The sequence below is a fragment of the Saccopteryx leptura genome, chromosome 1 (assembly GCF_036850995.1).
Source record: "Saccopteryx leptura isolate mSacLep1 chromosome 1, mSacLep1_pri_phased_curated, whole genome shotgun sequence".
In the NCBI taxonomy this organism is placed as follows: domain Eukaryota; kingdom Metazoa; phylum Chordata; class Mammalia; order Chiroptera; family Emballonuridae; genus Saccopteryx; species Saccopteryx leptura.
The window spans coordinates 232697344-232715792 of record NC_089503.1 but is presented as its reverse complement, the minus strand read 5'-3'; the positions used below and the strand labels follow the sequence as shown (position 1 = coordinate 232715792).

The 18449-nt window shown below is 34.8% G+C and overlaps 1 protein-coding gene across 3 annotated transcripts in view; it reads left to right on the top strand.

Moving 5' to 3' along the window:
• LOC136407126 (probable ATP-dependent RNA helicase DDX60) overlaps nucleotides 1-18449 on the top strand; it is a 123512-nt gene that overhangs the window by 61265 nt on the left and 43798 nt on the right. For all 3 annotated transcript variants that reach the window (XM_066387782.1, XM_066387771.1, XM_066387764.1), the window contains 7 exons: nucleotides 2125-2285; nucleotides 7005-7263; nucleotides 8777-8943; nucleotides 9419-9577; nucleotides 13300-13449; nucleotides 16066-16185; nucleotides 17792-17887. In XM_066387782.1, the coding sequence (XP_066243879.1) occupies nucleotides 2125-2285; nucleotides 7005-7263; nucleotides 8777-8943; nucleotides 9419-9577; nucleotides 13300-13449; nucleotides 16066-16185; nucleotides 17792-17887 (1112 nt within the window). The remainder of the gene's footprint in view (nucleotides 1-2124; nucleotides 2286-7004; nucleotides 7264-8776; nucleotides 8944-9418; nucleotides 9578-13299; nucleotides 13450-16065; nucleotides 16186-17791; nucleotides 17888-18449) is intronic.

The window sequence follows — 18449 nt, the reverse complement described above, 5'->3', positions numbered from 1 at the left end:
CAAGATGTGAGGGGATCTTTTAGAATAACCATTAACATTCTTCACAATGTTTTGATTTGATATATGTAGATAGACATAAAAAATTAACTGGCTTAGTTATTTCCTTTGAGTATTATAGTTTTCTTCAGTAAGGGAGTAATCACATCTTCGTTGTTAAGATTTCCTGTGTTATTAGATTTTACCATAGGGCAAGTTTTTCTCAGCTACCAAGCTCTTGACTCTGTGGCTATGGTCTAGGATTTTTCTATCAAGTCATACAAGAAGCCAGAACATCCTAAAAGGATATCTTCTTGTCTCTGCCTCTACATACCTTTTCTTAACTTTATTCACAGAGCACATAACAGAGGTAATGCCTAGAATCTGTAATTCTTTATAGCATCCTGATATTTATTTATTATTGAGAGGTAGATAATGAAAGAGTACTTTGCCATTTAGATTCTTTAAATAAAGTAAGAAATTTTTCCATAGATGAGATAATCTGACTCTAAGATTCCCTCTTTAACAAAAGTAAACAGAATAAGTTACTGTTCCAAACTAAAAAGAAAAGTACATATTTGGGTGGAATGATGCAAATAATTACTGAGAATAGTAATTAAAAATACAGTTGTGTTACACTTTGTCTTTTCTTTTATTTAATCTTATTTTTATTAATTTTAATGCAGTGACATTGATAAATCAGGGTACATATGTTCCGAGAAAACATCTCCAGATTATTTTGACATTTGATTATGCTGCATACCCCTCACCTTAAGTCAAATTGTCTTCTGTCACCTTCTATCTGGTTTTCTTTGTGCCCCTCCCCTCCCCATCCCCTCCCTCTCCTTCCTCGCCCCCTCCCCACCCCTCCACCCCACCCTCTGTTACCATCACATTCTTGTCCATGTCTCTGAGTCTCATTTTTATGTTCCATCTATGTATGGGTTCATATAGTTCTTAGTTTTTTTCTGATTTACCTATTTCACTTCGTATAATGTTATCAAGGTCCATCCATGTTATTGTAAATGATCTGATGTCATCATTTCTTATGGCTGAGTAGTATTCCATAGTATATATGTACCAAAGCTTTTTAATCCACTCATCCACTGACGGACACTTGGGCTGTTTCCAGATCTTCGCTATTGTGAACAATGCTGCTATAAACATGGGGTGCATTTCTCCTTCTGGAACTGTTCTATGGTGTTCTTGGGGTATATTCCTAAAAGTGGGATGGCTGGGTCAAAAGGCAGTTCGATTTTTAATTTTTTGAAGAATCTCCATACTGTTTTCCACAGAGGCTGCACTAGTCTGCATTCCCACCAGCAGTGTAAGAGGGTTTCCTTTTCTCCACATCCTCGCCAGCACTTATTCTGTGTTGTTTTGTTGATGAGCGCCATTCTGATTGGTGTGAGATGATATCTGGTTTTAATTTGCATTGCTCCAATGATTAGTGATGTTGAGCATTTTTTTCATATGCCTAATGGCCATCTGTATGTCCTCTTTGGAGAAGTGTCTATTCATTTCTTTCGCCCATTTTTTGATTGGATTGTCTTCCTGGTGTTGAGATTTACAAGTTCTTTATAAATTTTGGTTATTAACCCCTGATCAGACGTACTGTCAAATATGTTCTTCCGTTGTGTAGTTTGACTTTTTATTCTGTTATTATTGTCTTTGTGCAAAAGCTTTTTAGTTTGATATAGTTCCATTTGTTTATCCTGTCTTTTATTTCACTTCCCCGTGGAGATAAATCAGCAAATATATCGCTGCGAGAGATGTCGGAGAGCTTACTGCCTATGTTTTCTTCTAAGATGCTTATGGTTTCACGCCTTACATTTAAGTCTTTTATCCACTTTGAGTTTATTTTTGTGAATGGTGTAGGTTGCTGGTCTAGTTTAATATTTTTGCAGGTTGCTGTCCAATTTTCCCAACACCATTTGTTGAAGAGGCTGTCTTTACTCCATTGTATGCCCTTACCTCCTTTGTCAAATATCAGTTGTCTATAGAGCTGTGGGTTTATTTCTGGGTTCTCCGTTCTGTTCCATTGATCTATGTGCCTGTTCTTATGCCAGTACCAAGCTGTTTTGAGTACAATAGCCTTGTAGTATAGCTTGATATCAGGAAGTGTGATACCTGTCTTTTCTTTTTCAGAAAAATCTAGCGATCCTTATTATCTTAGATCTGTACAAAAGTATCATGTTTTTCAACGATTTTATGGAAGTTCATTAGAATCCGTATCTTCCAAACTCATTGTCACTCAAGATGTCAAGCCAAAGAAGAATTTCAGTGCACCCAAGAGCAAAAAGGCAAATGTATGTTCTATAGTGTCTATCAAAACCTTTTACTTTTCTTTGTCTCTTCTTGATCTGATATTTGTTCAGTCTCTTTGGTAGTTTCCTTCCATACTATGTTCATATATATATATATATATATATATATATATATATATATATATATATATATGGCAATATGATCATATAGTATATATGTGTATAGTCACCTATTACTTTATTTACTTGCTAAGATACTCTAACCTGCATATCTACATATAATGAAACATATCCTTAATTAAAAAAATAAATCAGTAAGTGGCTAACAGCTTGGATTTAGAAATGTTGACGTAACAGTAAAAATATAGCTCTTTGGGAGTTCTGCCTCAAGATGGCTATCTAGGAGGTTCCTGAACTCACCTCCTCCCAAGGACACACTGAATTTACAGCTTGCTTAGTTATTCCCTGTAAAATTCCCCCTGAAGGAATCCAGAAACTAGCTGAGTGCCACCTACACATTGGGTAAATGAGAAAAAAATAAAACCCAAAAAGCAGGAAGAAGAGGCTGAGACATACTTTTGCAATTAACCCCACCCCCGGCATAGTGACATACCGTGTAATTAGAAAGGAACTCATAATTCTCATCTCGCTCTCTCAGGAGGGGTTTGGAACCAACTCTTAATGAGCCCCCCACACATCTACTCTGAATGCCAATGGGGCTTGCTTTTACAAGATCCATAAAATTATAGCAAAGACACAGTTCTTAACAGGCTTGCCCTGCACTTGCTTAGCTGTCTCCCCAGGGCTCAGACAGAGGCAGCTTACTAAAACACTCTTCTCCCATTCTTTCCCTGAAAGGTGCCAATTTATATATTTCAAAAGCTGCTGCCTTACAGTCAGTCTTCTCACCTTTATAGTCTCTCTTGGCCTGCTGCAGGTGGACAATGTAATAATGTAAATAAATGTAAGATGTTTTGCATATGCCAAATGGTAAACACAAAGCTAAAACCTGTAATATATAGACAAAAGATAAAAATAAAGAAATCTAAGCATACCACTATAGAAAACTATTAAATCATGAGGTAAGAGACAAAGAGAAGAAAGGAACAAAGGAATTAGAAAATCAGCCAGAAAAAAATGAACAGAATGGTCATTGTAAATGTCAACACAAGAAGCTTTTAAAACTGTAAGAACTTTTTATGAGTTTATTTGAACCAAAATGTCCATAATTGCTGGGAAGCACAGTCTCAGTGGATTGAGAAATGCTCTGGAAAATGGCGGTTTTACCACTTATTTTCTACATTAGAATCAAAGGGGAAGACATATGGGGGTCACCTGAAATTGACTAGGGAGGCAGGAGAAGGAAAAGCGGAGACATCTCTGGGATTGGATAAAGAGTAAAATGTATATACTGAAACTTCTTTTACATAGGCCAGCATAAGATAGTTAATAGTTAATTAACAGGATATACAACATGATAACAACAACAGGGGTTATATTGGTTCCTGCTCTGGTGGGATGCCCACCCTGAGGGGAGCAGGAAAAGATGACCCTTACATTTCAAAGGCATGCTATCTGCTACATTATTATAGATGCATAAGACAACAGATCAAGGTAAGCATTGACCTTTGTTAGAGGAAAATACCTTCCAAGGACATGACTACCCACTACAAACGGCTTTTATTAATTTTAGACCATCCTGTGTGGTTACTTTAGGTCTCTGAGTTTGTAAGGCTACCAGGCAGGCCTCCCCTGGGTCTGTCAGTTTCAGCATGTGGCCCCTTTTTTGTCCATATAAGTCAGCACCTGTCAATAATTAATTTAAAGGTAAATGGACTAAATTATTCACTCAAAAGACAAAGACAGGTCGAATGAATAATAAGAAAAGACCCAACTATATACTCAATTCTGCTTTAAGGACACACATAGACTAAAGGTAGAAGAGTAGAAAATGACATCACATGCCAATGGAAACAAAAAGAAAGTAGGGATAGCTATACTTATATTAAAGAAAATAGACTTTAAGTCAAATACTGTAATAACAGAGAAAGAAGTCATTATATAATGATAAAACCTGAAACCTTTTTCTCTAAGATCAGAAATAAGACAAGAAAGCCCACTCTTTACACTTTTATTCAAAATATTACTGGAAGTCACAGCTAGAACAATTGGGCAAGAAAAAGAAATAAAAGGCATTCTACTTAAGAAGAAAGAACTAAGATTGTCTCTATTTGTAGATGACATGATAACATATGTAAGAAACCTAAGACTCTACCAAAAAACGACTAGAATCAATAAATAAATTCAGTAAAGTTGCAGGTATAAATCAATATACAAAAGTCTTTTGCGTTTCTGTACACTAATAATAAACTGTCAGAAAGAGTAATTAAGAAAATAGTTACAATTACAACTGCATCAAACAGAATAAAACACTGAGGAAAAAAAAACTTTACTAAGGAGCTTTAAGACCTATACACTGAAAACTATTAAGACATCAATGGGAATGCCTGACCAGGCGGTGGCGCAGTGGATAGAGTGTTGGACTGGGATGCAGAGGACCCAGGTTCGAGACCCTGAGGTTGCCAGCTTGAGCGCAGGCTCATCTGGCTTGAGCAAAGCTCACCAGCTTGGACCCAAGGTCGCTGGCTTGAGCAAGGGGTTACTCAGTCTGCTGAAGGCCCACGTCAGGGCACATATGAGAAAACAATCAATGAACAACTAAGGTGTCACAATGAAAAACTGATGATTGATGCTTCTCATCTCTCTCCTTTCCTGTCTGTCTGTCCCTGTCTATTCCTCTCTCTGACTCTCTGTCTCTGTGAAAAAAAAAAAATCTCTATTACCTAAAGCAATCTACAGAGTCAATGCAATCACTATCAAAATTCCAGTGGCATTTTTCACAGAAATAGAATAAAAAGTTCTTATATGTAAAATCTAAAAAAAAAAAAGTCAAACTTCTAGAAAAAGACAGTAAAAAGTTGGCAGGGTTTAGTTGAAGGAAATAGGAAGAGGTTGGTAAAAGGGTATATAGATTTTCATCTCTAAGAGGGATAATGTTAGAGGTGCTAATGTAAAACATGGTGACCATAATGATAAAACTGGGTTGTCATTGAAATTTGCTAAGAGAGTAGATGTTAAATGTTCTCACCAAAAATAAATAAATAAATAAATAAATAAATAAATAAATAATCTGCGAGGTGATGGATGGATTAATAGACTCATTATGGGAAATCCTTCTAAAATGTATACCTGTATCAAATTCCCATGATGTACACTAAATATCTTACTATTTTATTTGTCAAGTATGCCTTAGGATAGCTGAAATTAAAAAAGGAAGTCTAAGAAGATATGAGGACATTTGTTCTAATAGTAAAAAAGTAGCCTCCCCAAGCCTAGGGAGGTGGTCGTTGTTTTCCCTTTGTCATGATGATCTTTTTTATAGCCAATTTTATTGTTAATTAGACCATCCAATTACAGCCTTTTCTATTTCATTTAGGGCTACCAAGAGGTTGCTTCTTTTTTTTCTTTTGCGAGTGGTTAGAAAATATCAAGTTTTCAAAAATTCTTATTACAAAGTACAAGTTATAAAGACTGAAGAAAATTTCATGCTTTTTTTTCTCTGCATTGTTAGAAATTAAATTGTCTCATGGAATTAAACTCCTTTAGCTCTGTATAACTGTGCTCTTCTGGCAACAGTTTAATAAATCTGCGTATTCCAGATAGAAGCATTTTCCTTGGCAAAGATCCAGGGGTAGTCCTTGTCCTGTTGAGATAGAACCATGCTGAGTTAACCTAAGAAGGGGCATTTGGAAAATTAAGACATTTGGAAATCTCAATATTTATTGATTAGAATTAAATACTGAGAAAATGATGGCAACCAAGGTTGACTTTATTTTAGGCAAAGTTTTGATATTAGTTTTCTGACTAACCAGAATAGTGGAAGGCTTGTTGGAATTCTCTTGTGAAAACAATAATCTTCTAACTTGCCTTTGTATATTAATAAACCAAATTGGTAAAAGTATAGTAAAAGTGGTCCATTTGTGTTTACGTCGACTAAAAATCTAGATAGAGTAAATCAGTTGTTTCTTCCATCTACCTTTTACCTTCATTTCCTTTCTGTTTCCTCATTCACTCATCAAACATTATAAACTAAATATTTAGGCTTGAGAAGTACAGACAACTTTCACACATCGCTGTTACAAGGAAATTAATGGATTAATGTAGAGAGGAATTATGATAAGTGAAATCATAGCTATAATATATATGATGTGTGTTTGATAAAGAGATACTCAGGAAGAGGAGGAATATATAACCTAGTCTCAGGAGAGTTAGGAACGGCTTCATATATAAGGAGTATTTTGAAGGGCATATAGGAGATAGGGAAGTGATCTTGGAGGAAAGAAAGAGAAAACCAATTGTAGAGAGACCAGCAGGAACCAGTGCATGGAGGCATGAAAGCATAGTGTCCTGAGGTTTCTGATTTTTGTTATATATACTCTTTGTTTCATAATCTACCACTCAGAGACCTAGAACATTATCTCCATAGAGTCTTTATACTCAATAAATTATACTATCTTAAGTTTTTAATTAAAAGAGGCTTTCATTTTAAAAAACAAATACAAACTAAAATTGTGCCTATTCAGGAGTAGGGTGATGGTCAAAATAATCAATATACACTTAAAATATTGTCTTATTCATAAAATATCATCTTGGATTATTTTCAACTTGATTCATGGTACATTTCTTTCCTTTTTTGGGCAGGAGACAAAGGCTGAAATAATTGCTAGAGAGAATAAAAAGAGGTTATTTGCCAAGGAAGAACAAAAAGAAGAGACAAAATGGAATGTTCTGTCATTTTCCATTGAGGAGGAATTGAAAGAGAACTTAAACTCTGGTATACAGAAACTAGAAGATTTTTTGAAATCATGTAAAAGTAACTCCGTAAAATTTCGAGTTGAAATGGTAGGGTTGACTGCCTGCTTAAAAGCATGGAAAGAACACTGTAGAAGCCAAAGAAAAGGTATGTGCTTGTGCACTTTTCTATTTTGATGTGTTGGAGAATTAATGAAAAAAAGAATGATGATAGCACTTGCTAACTGGAAATTTGTTTTAGGAGCCTTAGATGCGTTATCTGATTTTATCCTTCCTCTAAGTAGTCTTACCTCTATTTTATCAATGAACAAGGAAATTTCAGAGAGGGTCCCAGTAGCAAATATTCTTCACATTCATAAGTAAATTCAAATCAAATCACAAAGAGAAGTTTGAAAAAACTACTTACAAAGTTGTGAAAGTTGTTAAGGGGACCAACAAAGATGGTAAGGCACCCAGGGAGAATCTATCATTCATCTTTGAGATGTGAAATATGAACAGTTTATTTCTGGGTAAAACTGGGATCATGTTTGTTAGCATGCTGAGCTCTTCCAAAAGTTGCTGTGGTTTCATGCACTCTATAGTTTCTACAGTAGATAATGAGGGGAAAAGAACAGATGGGAAGAGGAAGATAAAGGAAAAATAAGACTGGGTAGAGATATGTAAATTGATAGCAGGTGAAATGAACATATGCCATACCTAAAAACTCCTGAATAAACCTAATAGTTGTCATTTTGAGCATCTCCATACCTGAATTCATTTAACACATAGTCACCAGTTTCTTTCTTTCTTTTTTTCCATACTGTTCTTGTATGAACTTCAATCTGCTCCAGCAAAGTCATCCTTTCACTGTGGATTTCATAACAGTGAAAAGTGTAAGACTTGGCTTATGTGTTTCTTCCCAACAAACATGTTGTATCAGGATTTAAGTTGGGTGTTACTAAGAGAGATCAGAATTTACAGTGGCTTACCTTCCTAGGGAGTAAGAATTCTGTACTAAATTTCTTTTGAAGCTTCTTATAGCATTTAGTAGGTATTTGGTAATATTTGCTAAGTGTAGGTTGATTGGAAGACAGGTAGAATAAAAAACAGACTTAAAATGGTAAATATGAAAAGAGTAGCAGTGAAGAGGAATAAAAATGTTACTATATACATATATGACTAAAGAAATGAAGAAGAATTAGCAAAGTCTGTAGCTGGCAGCTGCATTAGACTGATTGAATTGAGGTTCCAATGATTACACCAAATAGTTACTTATGATCACTAGTAAACCTCAATAAATGTTGCTAAGTTTTTAACCAGATATTTGCTTTGAACATAGTAGAGAAGGCATGAAAAAAATAAATTGAGAAAATATTTGTTGTTCCCCAGAACTTAAAGAAATTTGAGCTTTAACAATCTTATTTTTATCATGAACTATTAGATTTTTCTTTTTCACCAATGCTTTCACAGCTACTTCTCAACTTGAGATGATGAAGTGTGTGTAGTTGCACTTTAATATGATTTTATTTAGTACTTTGTGCTCCAAAACCTCCATTGATATTAATTAAAATAGTGAATTCAGTTAGGTTAGATAGATAGCCTGGATGACTAATCTTGGATAATAATTTTTTTTTAATTTCTGGTGGTCTTTATAACAACTTTATTGTTTATTCTTTGCCAAGGTAAACCAATAAAAGATTTAAGTATAGCTGCTCAAATGATGAAAAGGATCCACTCCTTGATGGACAAATATCCAGAACTTTTGCAAGAGACAGATCTGCAACTCATAGCCAGATGTCTTCAGTGTTTAGGATTTGATGAGTTGGCAAGTTCTTTGTATCCAACTGAGGTAATATTTTCAGAATTGCTCCATTTTAATAGAGTAGTTATTAGTTATACATAAAGTGTCTTGCAACCTTTTTTAACTGAAAATATTTACTCTCAATTCATAATCATTATTAGTAATCCAGCTATCCCAAATTGAAGTCATGTAGAATTTGAAAGCTTGTACAAGTGCTAGTCTGGACAAGCATTCAATGACAGATAATCTCTAATGACCCTTAAAACTAATCTTGTGTTTCATTCCAGCAAAAAATTTAAAAACTATATTGTGATTCTTCAATTGTCTTTAAATATATGATAATGGGTATTTTAAAATCTTAAATGATGATGAATTATGAGTGATAAAAGACTTCAGTAAATATTACAAAATATAAAAAGTAATAAATAATTTTCTCATACAAGTGCTCATAATAAATATTTTAATCACTTAAATGTGTTGTAATTTTAAACCACTTTCAAGATGGACTTTTGAAATAATGTAGGTTGCAGGAGATGACATAAAGGAGAAGAAAAGTACTAAATACTCAGTTGGCATTGGGCCTGTTCGGTTCCAACTGCAACACATGGGCCATTATTTGATACGAGAGGAGAGAAAAGACCCCGATCCCAGAGTTCAGGATTTTATTCCTGACACGTGGCAGGTAATGATTGAATGAAATGAACATTCTTGTATTTTATTAGTAAATGTGATCTAAAAACCTTCTTATTATTGTGGCTGTACATATTACATTGTCATAAACTTTGAAATATTGAGTCATGTCATTTAAAATTATTTTGTCATAGGAAATATCAAATGTAGACACTTTACCAACTTAAGGAAAGTGAAAATTTCCTTTCGTTTATTTTTTTTATTCATAGACCATTTTCTGGAGGTACTCTGATGAGTTCACATGTGTATGCTTGAAGTTGTGTGTCATCCAGTTGTATCATTATGCACAGCCTCCAAGTTTTCTCTGTGCCAGTAGGGTTTTATACGTAAATATATAAATGTGCACCGAGATGATAGGCAGCTTAAACTGGTTATAAATTGTTTAGGTATGTACATGCCTCTTTTGTCATTTTAGTAGCTATTCTCTAAATAAATGTAAAGTTAATATTTATGGATATAAAAATTGGAATAAAATGGCATGGTTTTGTATAGATTGAACCATATAAAATTGCTGATAAATTGAACACGTTTATCTACAAAAATGTAATTACACAGGTTCAACCTAATAGACTATCCTAGTCATAATTCATCTTTTTTGTTTTATATTAAGGAAAGTGATATAGAAAAGTTTTACTTTTATTTTACATAGCATTTTCTTTCTAGGACAACTCAGTGTTGATGTGTTCTTAAACTTAGCATCAAAATGCCAAACTCTACCTCTAAAGGTGTGCCTTGAGGATTTTGCTTTGGAGAATCACAAAAATTCAGAATGAGATGAGTCTTGATTCAGTACTAATATTGCAGTCAGCCCAAGACCCAATCCAACTACACCATCATGGCTTACAGTTTTCCTACACTGATGACTTTAGGATTATATTTCTAGGTCTTAGGCAATTTTTTTTCCACACTTAAATTTCACAGTCAGAGCCTAGATAATAGTACATATTACTCTGTAATTCCCCAAGAAAATTTAATCTCACAGGTTTCTTCTAATATAGGATAATCTATTGCTAGTCATAATTGTGGGACTCTAATATTTTTCTTTGTAGTGGTTTTAATTTATTTATTTTAAATTAATTTGTTTTTAATATTCTTGCCCCCTTTTTTGTCCCATTCCTCACGCTCATCTCTGGCAACCAACAATGTGAGCTTTGTTTTCTATTTTCTTTTTCTTTTTAGATTCCACATATAAGAGACAATACAGTATTTATCTTTCTTTGGCTGGCTTATTTCACTAAGCATAATTATCTCAAGGTCCATCCATTAAGCTGTAAATGGAAATATTTCATTCTTTTTTATGTCTGAATAATATTCTAGTGTGTGTGTGTGCATGTGTGTGTGTGTAATGTATACTCATGTATATGACACTTTTTTTATACATTTAATCACTGATGGACACTTAGGATGTTTTCATGTCCTGGGTATTGGAAGTAATTCTGCGATAAACATGGGGGTGCTTATATCTTTTCAAGTTGTGTTATTGTTTTCTTCCAATAAATACCCAGTAGTGGAATTGCTGGATCATATAGAGCTCTACTTTTCATTTTTAAGAAACTTCCACACTCTTTTTCATACTGGCTACACAAATTTACATTCTCACCAATAATGCAGAATGGTTCTCTTTGCTCTACATTCTCCCCAACACTTGTTATTTCTTGTCTTTTTTGATTAATAGCCATTCTATCAGGTGTGAAGTGATATCTCATTGTGGTTTTGATTTGTATTTCCCTGATTATTAATGATGTTAGACTTCTCTTTATGTATCTGTTGACCATTTGTAAGTCTTCTTTGGGAAAATGTCTATTCAGATTCTCTGCTCATTTTGTAATTGGATTGTTTGCTTTTTTGGTATTAAGTTGTATGAGTTCTTTGTTATTTTGCATATTAGTCCCTTTTCAGATATAGAATATACAAATATTTTCTCCCATTCAATAGGTTGCCCTTTATTTGTCCATATTTTCCTTTGCTATGCAGAAGCTCTTTAGTTTGATGTAATTTGACTTGTTTGTTTTTGCTTTTGTTGCCTTTGATTTTGATGTCAGATTTAGAAAATCTTTGCCAAGTCATATGTCAAGGAGCTTAACACTTATTTTTTCTTCAAGGAGTTTCATGGTTTTGGTCTTATATTTAAGTACTTAATTAATTTTGAGTTTATTTTTATGTATGGTATAAGATAGTGGTTCAATTTCATTTTTTGCATATGGCTGTCTAGTTTTCCCAACACCGTTTATTGAAGAGACTCTTCATTAATCTCACAGACATTAAAAGTTTTTAAAAAAATAAAATTTATTAGGGTAACACTAGTTAACATAATTATACAGATTCAGGTGCCTAATTGTACAACACATCTCTGTACACCATATTGTGCGTTCACCCCCCTCCCCAGTCATGTCTCCGTCTATCACCATTTATGCCCCATACTCTTCTCCCCTTCCCCCATCCCAGTAATCACCACATTGTTGTTTGTGTCCATGAGTTTTCTTTTTTTGTCCTTTTTGCTTTATCCCTCCACCTCTCTCACCTGGCACCTGCCCCCAGCCCTCATACCATGGACCTGGACATCATTATGCTAAGTAAAATAAGCCAATCAGAGAGAGACAAGTACCATATGATTTCACTCATATGTGGAATCTAATGAATGAAATGAACTAACAAGCAACATAGAGACAGACTCATGCACAGACATTGCAATTCTTTTGATGCTCCTTTCATTCTGAGGAGTGTCCCAGAGTGGACCTAGATTAAGAGAATATGCAGATAGGGGCTTTGGGTTTATTTATTTTTTCACATACTTCTCATCATACAGGCTATGATTCTTTGAGTAGTCATTATTTTGATGAATAAAAGGATAGGCTGAAGAGATAAAGATCCCTCTGCCCTCCAAAGCAGGTACCCAACATCCCTCAGTTCAGAAATTACAGTATAAGTAATAAAACAATGAATCAAGTTTTTTTCTCCTCACTGCTTTTTCATCATCTTAAAAATATGTCTTGGCCACTTCTTATAACTTAATTTCTCAAAGCCATTCAGCAATTAATCAATGACAAATATTTAGAAAAAAAAGTCTTCTCAGTAACAAGATATTTTATTCAGACTCACCGTTTTTCACACACAAACACACCTTCAGTTGCTCAAAAACATGACAATTTTCTCTTCTGAGAGAATATCATGAATTCTTCAGATTTTTCTTTTTTCTTTTGCTTCTTTTCCAAGTGAAAGGAGGGGAGATAGAGAGACAGACTCCCTCATGTGCCCCGACCAGGATCCACCCAGCAACCCTTGCTGGGGCTGATGCTCTGCCCATCTGGGGCCATGATGGCAACTGAACTATTTTTAGTGCCTGAGGTAGAGGCTCCATGGAGCCATCCTTAGTGCCTGGAGCCGATATGCTCAAACCATTCAAGCCATGGCTGCAGGAGGGGAAGAGAGAGAAAGAGAGAAAGAGAAGGGGTGGGTTAGAAAAGCAGATTTTGCTTCTCCTGTGTGCCCTGATTAGGAATTGAACCCAGGACATCCACACATAGGGCCAGTGCTCTATCACTGAGCTAACTGGCCAGGACCACTTTAGATTTTTCTATATGTACATTCATGTGTTTGCAAATCCCAATCATTTCTTTTGAGGTTCAGAAAATTATATTGAAAGCATATTCATATATTTGTTTTGGTAACATGCTTTTCACATTATTGACACAAATGGTGCTGTGAACCCTGCAGCGAGAGCTCCTTGATGTTGTGGATAATAATGAATCAGCTGTGATTGTTGCACCAACATCCTCAGGGAAAACCTATGCTTCCTACTACTGCATGGAGAAAGTACTGAAGGAGAGCAATGAAGGGGTGGTTGTGTATGTTGCACCAACAAAGGTAGTGTTCAAGTGACTTTGGTTCGCTCTTGCATTCTTGAACCTTGTCTTTAAAAATAGTGCATGTATTTATGTGGTAAATCTGTTTCACTTTTTATACTTATTCATTTTCTAGTATTATTGAGATATAATTGACATATACCATTGTATTATTTAAGATGTTCAATATAATGATTTGATATATGTATATATTGTGAAATAATTAACAAAATAAGTTTAGTTAACATTCATCATCTCAAATACATTGTTTTTCTTCTGATGTAAACTTTTAAGGTCAACTCTCTTAGCAACTTTCAAATATCATACAGCATTGTTAATTATAGTCTCCATGCTGTACATTATAGCCCCAGAATTTATTTATCTTACATCTGAAAGTTTGCACCTTTTGACCATCTTTACCCATTTTATCTACACTTCACCCATGCTTCTGGCAAACAAATCTGCTCTCTGTTTCCATGATTTAATTTATTTTTAACCTGCATTTTCTCTTTAGTTTCAGAGACCAAAATAATTCTTTCCTTAGAACTGTTGTGAGGAAAAATCTGATTTTATGATCTTGTCATTTGGCATTGTGCTTGAAATGAGAGAAGTACCCACACTTTGCTGGGCAATGTAGAGTCACTAACCTAATAGTGCCTCTGCAGTTTGTGGGGTTTGTCTAATCAGCTGTTGGGCCTAGTGACTGCCCTATTTCTTTTTTCTTTTTTTTAACAGAGACAGAGAGAGAGTCAGAGAGAGGGATAGACAGGGACAGACAGACAGGAATGGAGAGATGAGAAGCATCAATCATTAGTTTTTTTCTCTCTCTCTTTTTTTAATCATTAGTTTTTCGTTGTGCATTGCAACACCTTAGTTGTTCATTGATTGCTTTCTCATATGTGCCTTGACCACGGGTCTTCAGCAGACTGAGTAACCCCTTGCTCGAGCCAACGACCTTGGGTCCAAGCTGGTGAGCTTTTGCTCAAACCAGATGAGCCCACGCTCAAGCTGGCGACCTTGGGGTCTTGAAACTGGGTCTTCTGCATCCCAGTCTGACGCTGTATCCACTGCGCCACCGCCTGGTCAGGCATTGCCCTATTTCTTAAGCCAGGTTGTTTTTAATATTTCTCTTATGTTCTAGTACTCATAATGTTAAACTTGAAAAACAGAAAGTATGATTTTTTATCATTTAGTAGAAAGTTTGATATATGGGAATTGTAAGTGTGCATATCCACATTCACAACCCTTTGTTAAAATGTGAATACAATTAAGAAAGGCAAATTTAAATGGGATAACTTTAAAATATGGATTAATGTGAATTCAGGCTTCATTTTATTTTCTAGGAAAATGTGTTAAGTAAATTATGGTCATCCTTAGAACTAAATTAATAATATAGTAATTAAAATTAGCACTCTATTTTTTATTGTAGTTTTTTTATTTCCCATGGTTATAAAAGCAATAAGGGCTCATTGTAGAAAATTAATAAAATATATAAAGAAAAATTAAGGTTGCCAGAAGTGAAATTGGTAAGTCAACACAATACATATTGCCGATTACACTTCTAAAAGTTTAAATCTATTTTTATTCCCACTGTTAGTATGAGACTGTGCATTTTCTTATCTTTCTCAATGATCCTAAATCATTTAAAAAGTTTTTGCCATATTAATAGGTGAAAACTTTTAGTTTATATCTATTTTATTTTATTTTAAATTTGCATTTTTGTGAATACTCTTGATTGGATATCCTTATGTGTGATTTTTGAGGTATTGATAGTTCTTTATCCACAAACCACATGTGGATGCATTTGCCTATTTTTCTTTTGTTGGGGGAAAGGGAATATCTTTTTATTAATTTATCAGAACATTGTATTACTAGTATTCTATTTTTCTTTAAATTTTAATGAATATACTTTTTGTCATTTTGTCTTTTGATTATGTTATAGTTATATTAATGATGGCAATATTATGTTAATGTCTTTGTACAGTCATTACTTTCAGTATTTTCATTTAGCTTTTCTATGTGTGCTCAAACATATAAAATATATGAAAGTTTATTCTCTGTTATTTTTATGTTTATGCTTTAAGATTTATATTTCAATATGTGCATATTCTTTTTTTCAGCATAAAGTGAAATAGATGTTCATAGGTTTCCACACACTCACATTCCATTGACCGGGCTACATGGTTGACCCGAGCATGGTTCCCCTTACTCATGTCTATATTCAAACTTAAGATACCTAAGGAAGTCTCCAAATATAAGCACCACAATGTTACCTTGACTGTCCCTCACTTGACCTTTCTTCTGTAGCAGACTCACGATTATCTCTAAACCTTGGTCATTCAGATATCAGCTGTTTTCCTTTTTCCTAGTGTGTCAGCAACATTTCCTGTTTTTTCCTTCTGATGAAGCCATTGTTCCCATTTTACTTTATGTTGAGGTTTATCAATGGGGTTCACTTGCTTAGTAAAGGATCTCAAAGAGAGTGTGTTAGTGTATTTAGGGTAGATGAGTATGAGAAAGCAGTTACTAAGTTTTCTGCACTTAGAGCAGCACATAGTTTTATATAGTTCCTGTTGTTCTATGAGATTTTACCTGCCCTTTCCTATGTGGTTAATGGATTTTTCCCCTTGTCTATTAGGCCCTTGTTAATCAAGTGGCAGCAACTGTTTATAATCGTTACACCAAAAATATGCCAAATGGTGAATCTCTATGTGGTGTTTTTACAAGGGAGTATCGTCATGATGCCCTAAACTGTCAGGTAGGATATATTATTTAATACAATTGTTATCAAATGATACAACAGTACTTATATGTCTTTTCACTAGAAATTCAACATCCTCACAAGGCCTTTGGAAATAATAATTTTATCGAATTTACAGATGAGATGGCTTCAGAGAAAATTTAATATTGTTACATTATACAGAGTAGATAATAAAAGGACACTTACATTTTAATTTCAGATTTCAGTTATGGTTCATTACATCATCTTGGTTTATAACTTGATTCAAAGTGATCTGAAGAATCCAATGTTATAAAAAATTAACAAACACCAATTTCCAATCAAAGTTACTTTTTCTAGTCAAGTAGGATTTTCTTACTTTTCTTGGTGAGTAGGATACTCATTGTAATTTTTAAGTGTTATAGTATGGATAGAAAATTGGGTGATATGTAAATCACAGACAGTTTTTCTCTTTATCAAACTCATAAATAAACAAGACTAAACAAAAAGTAAAAACATGATTATAGAACATTGCATGGCAGACGTAGAGATGTGCTACCCAAATCACTTTCAAGTAGGGACGTGCTGCCCAGAGGTCGGAGTGTAGCCAAGATGAATGCCAGCTGTCAGTTCCCCTGTTCTGCCTTCGTAGTTCTTATCCCATGACCGAGCGAGGCAGCGGTATAAACACTGGGACATTTTGGGTTCATCTGGAATTGCTCTGACAGCCAATATTTAGACCAGGACTCTGAGCCAGGTTGGTTACGGCTTTCTCAGGTCTGTTTTGAAGTTCAGCTTCCCCTTCTGCCCTGTCCTGCTTCCCATACTTTTGTAGTTGTTGGTTCTTCATAAACATTTTTCTATCCAAACCGTACCTCAGCATCAGATGTTGAAGAAGTAAACCTGTGACAATTAACTCTATTTTTATTTCTTTGAATACTCATGAGTAGAAATTTAAATTTCAAATATGATATTTTCCATCTTGCTCTGCAAAATTGCAATTTCATAAGGTTCCAACTAATACATCAAAATTTTAATGAGCCCTGGCCAGATAGTTTGTTTGGTTAGAGCAGTGGTCCTCAACCCTTTTTGGGCCACGGACCGGTTTAATGTCAGAAAATATTTTCATGGACCGGCCTTTAGGGTGAGATGGATAAATGTATCACGTGACCGAGACAAGCGTCAAGAGTGAGTCTTAGACAGATGTAACAGAGGGAATCTGGTCATTTAAAAAAATAAAACATTGTTCAGACTTAAATACAAATAAAATAGAAATAATGTAAGTTATTTATTCTTGCTCTGCGAACCAGTACCAAATGGCCCACGGACCGGTACCGGTCCATGGCCCAAGGGTTGGGGACCACTGGGTTAGAGCATCATCCTGAGGTGAAGACGGTGCCTGTTCAATCCTGGTTAGGGTACATACAGATTGATGTTCCTGTATCTCTCCTGCACTCCTCCTTCCTCTCTCTAAAGTCAATAAAATAAACATTAAAACATTTTTAATGAAACCTTCTCAGAAGCAATACTATATCCTATTTATCGGCTGGTATATTCAAGAGTTATAATTCAATCATTTATATTCTTATAACTATATTTGTACATAGTAAATGCTCCTTTGTTTATACAATATTCTTATTTTTAGGTACTTGTTACTGTGCCTGCCTGCCTTGAAATTCTAATGTTAGCTCCTCATCGCCAAGCCTGGGTGAAAAGGATCAGATACATTATATTTGATGAGGTAGGTGTGGTATTTTTTATCTGGGTTAATTTCCTAGTGTCCATAAGCACTATAATAGAGATCTTGGTACTTCAGGACATTTGTCCCTTTGTATGGAGTTCAGTTTGGGGAGATGATTCCTTCTGACTGGTTTTCCTGGGGGATTATGCTTAAACTTGGGCTCTATTTTCCTGTTGTGACTCAGTAGGACATATCTGTGCATGGTGCAGAGCTCTGTATGGGAGAGGAACCTGTCACTGGTGGCTACTGTTTCAGAGCAGCAGAAATAACCACTATGGCATAAATTTTCCTGGACAGAGATGTCAAAATTCAATCTGTACTCTCTAATGCAAGGAATTTGGGCTCTAACAACGTCACTTTTGTAAGTTATTTTATCAATCATGGTCCTAACAAGTGGCACACTAAAAATACAATTCAAGAAGAATAATTTCCAGAGGTGTGAATGAGGAACTGTAAAGGTTAGTGCAGTAGTTCAGAGCTAGTAGCTTACCCCTGGGTTTGAGGGAACAAGGCAGAGAAGCAATTCTCATTTAGGTGTGCACACGATGAAGTGCAGTTACCT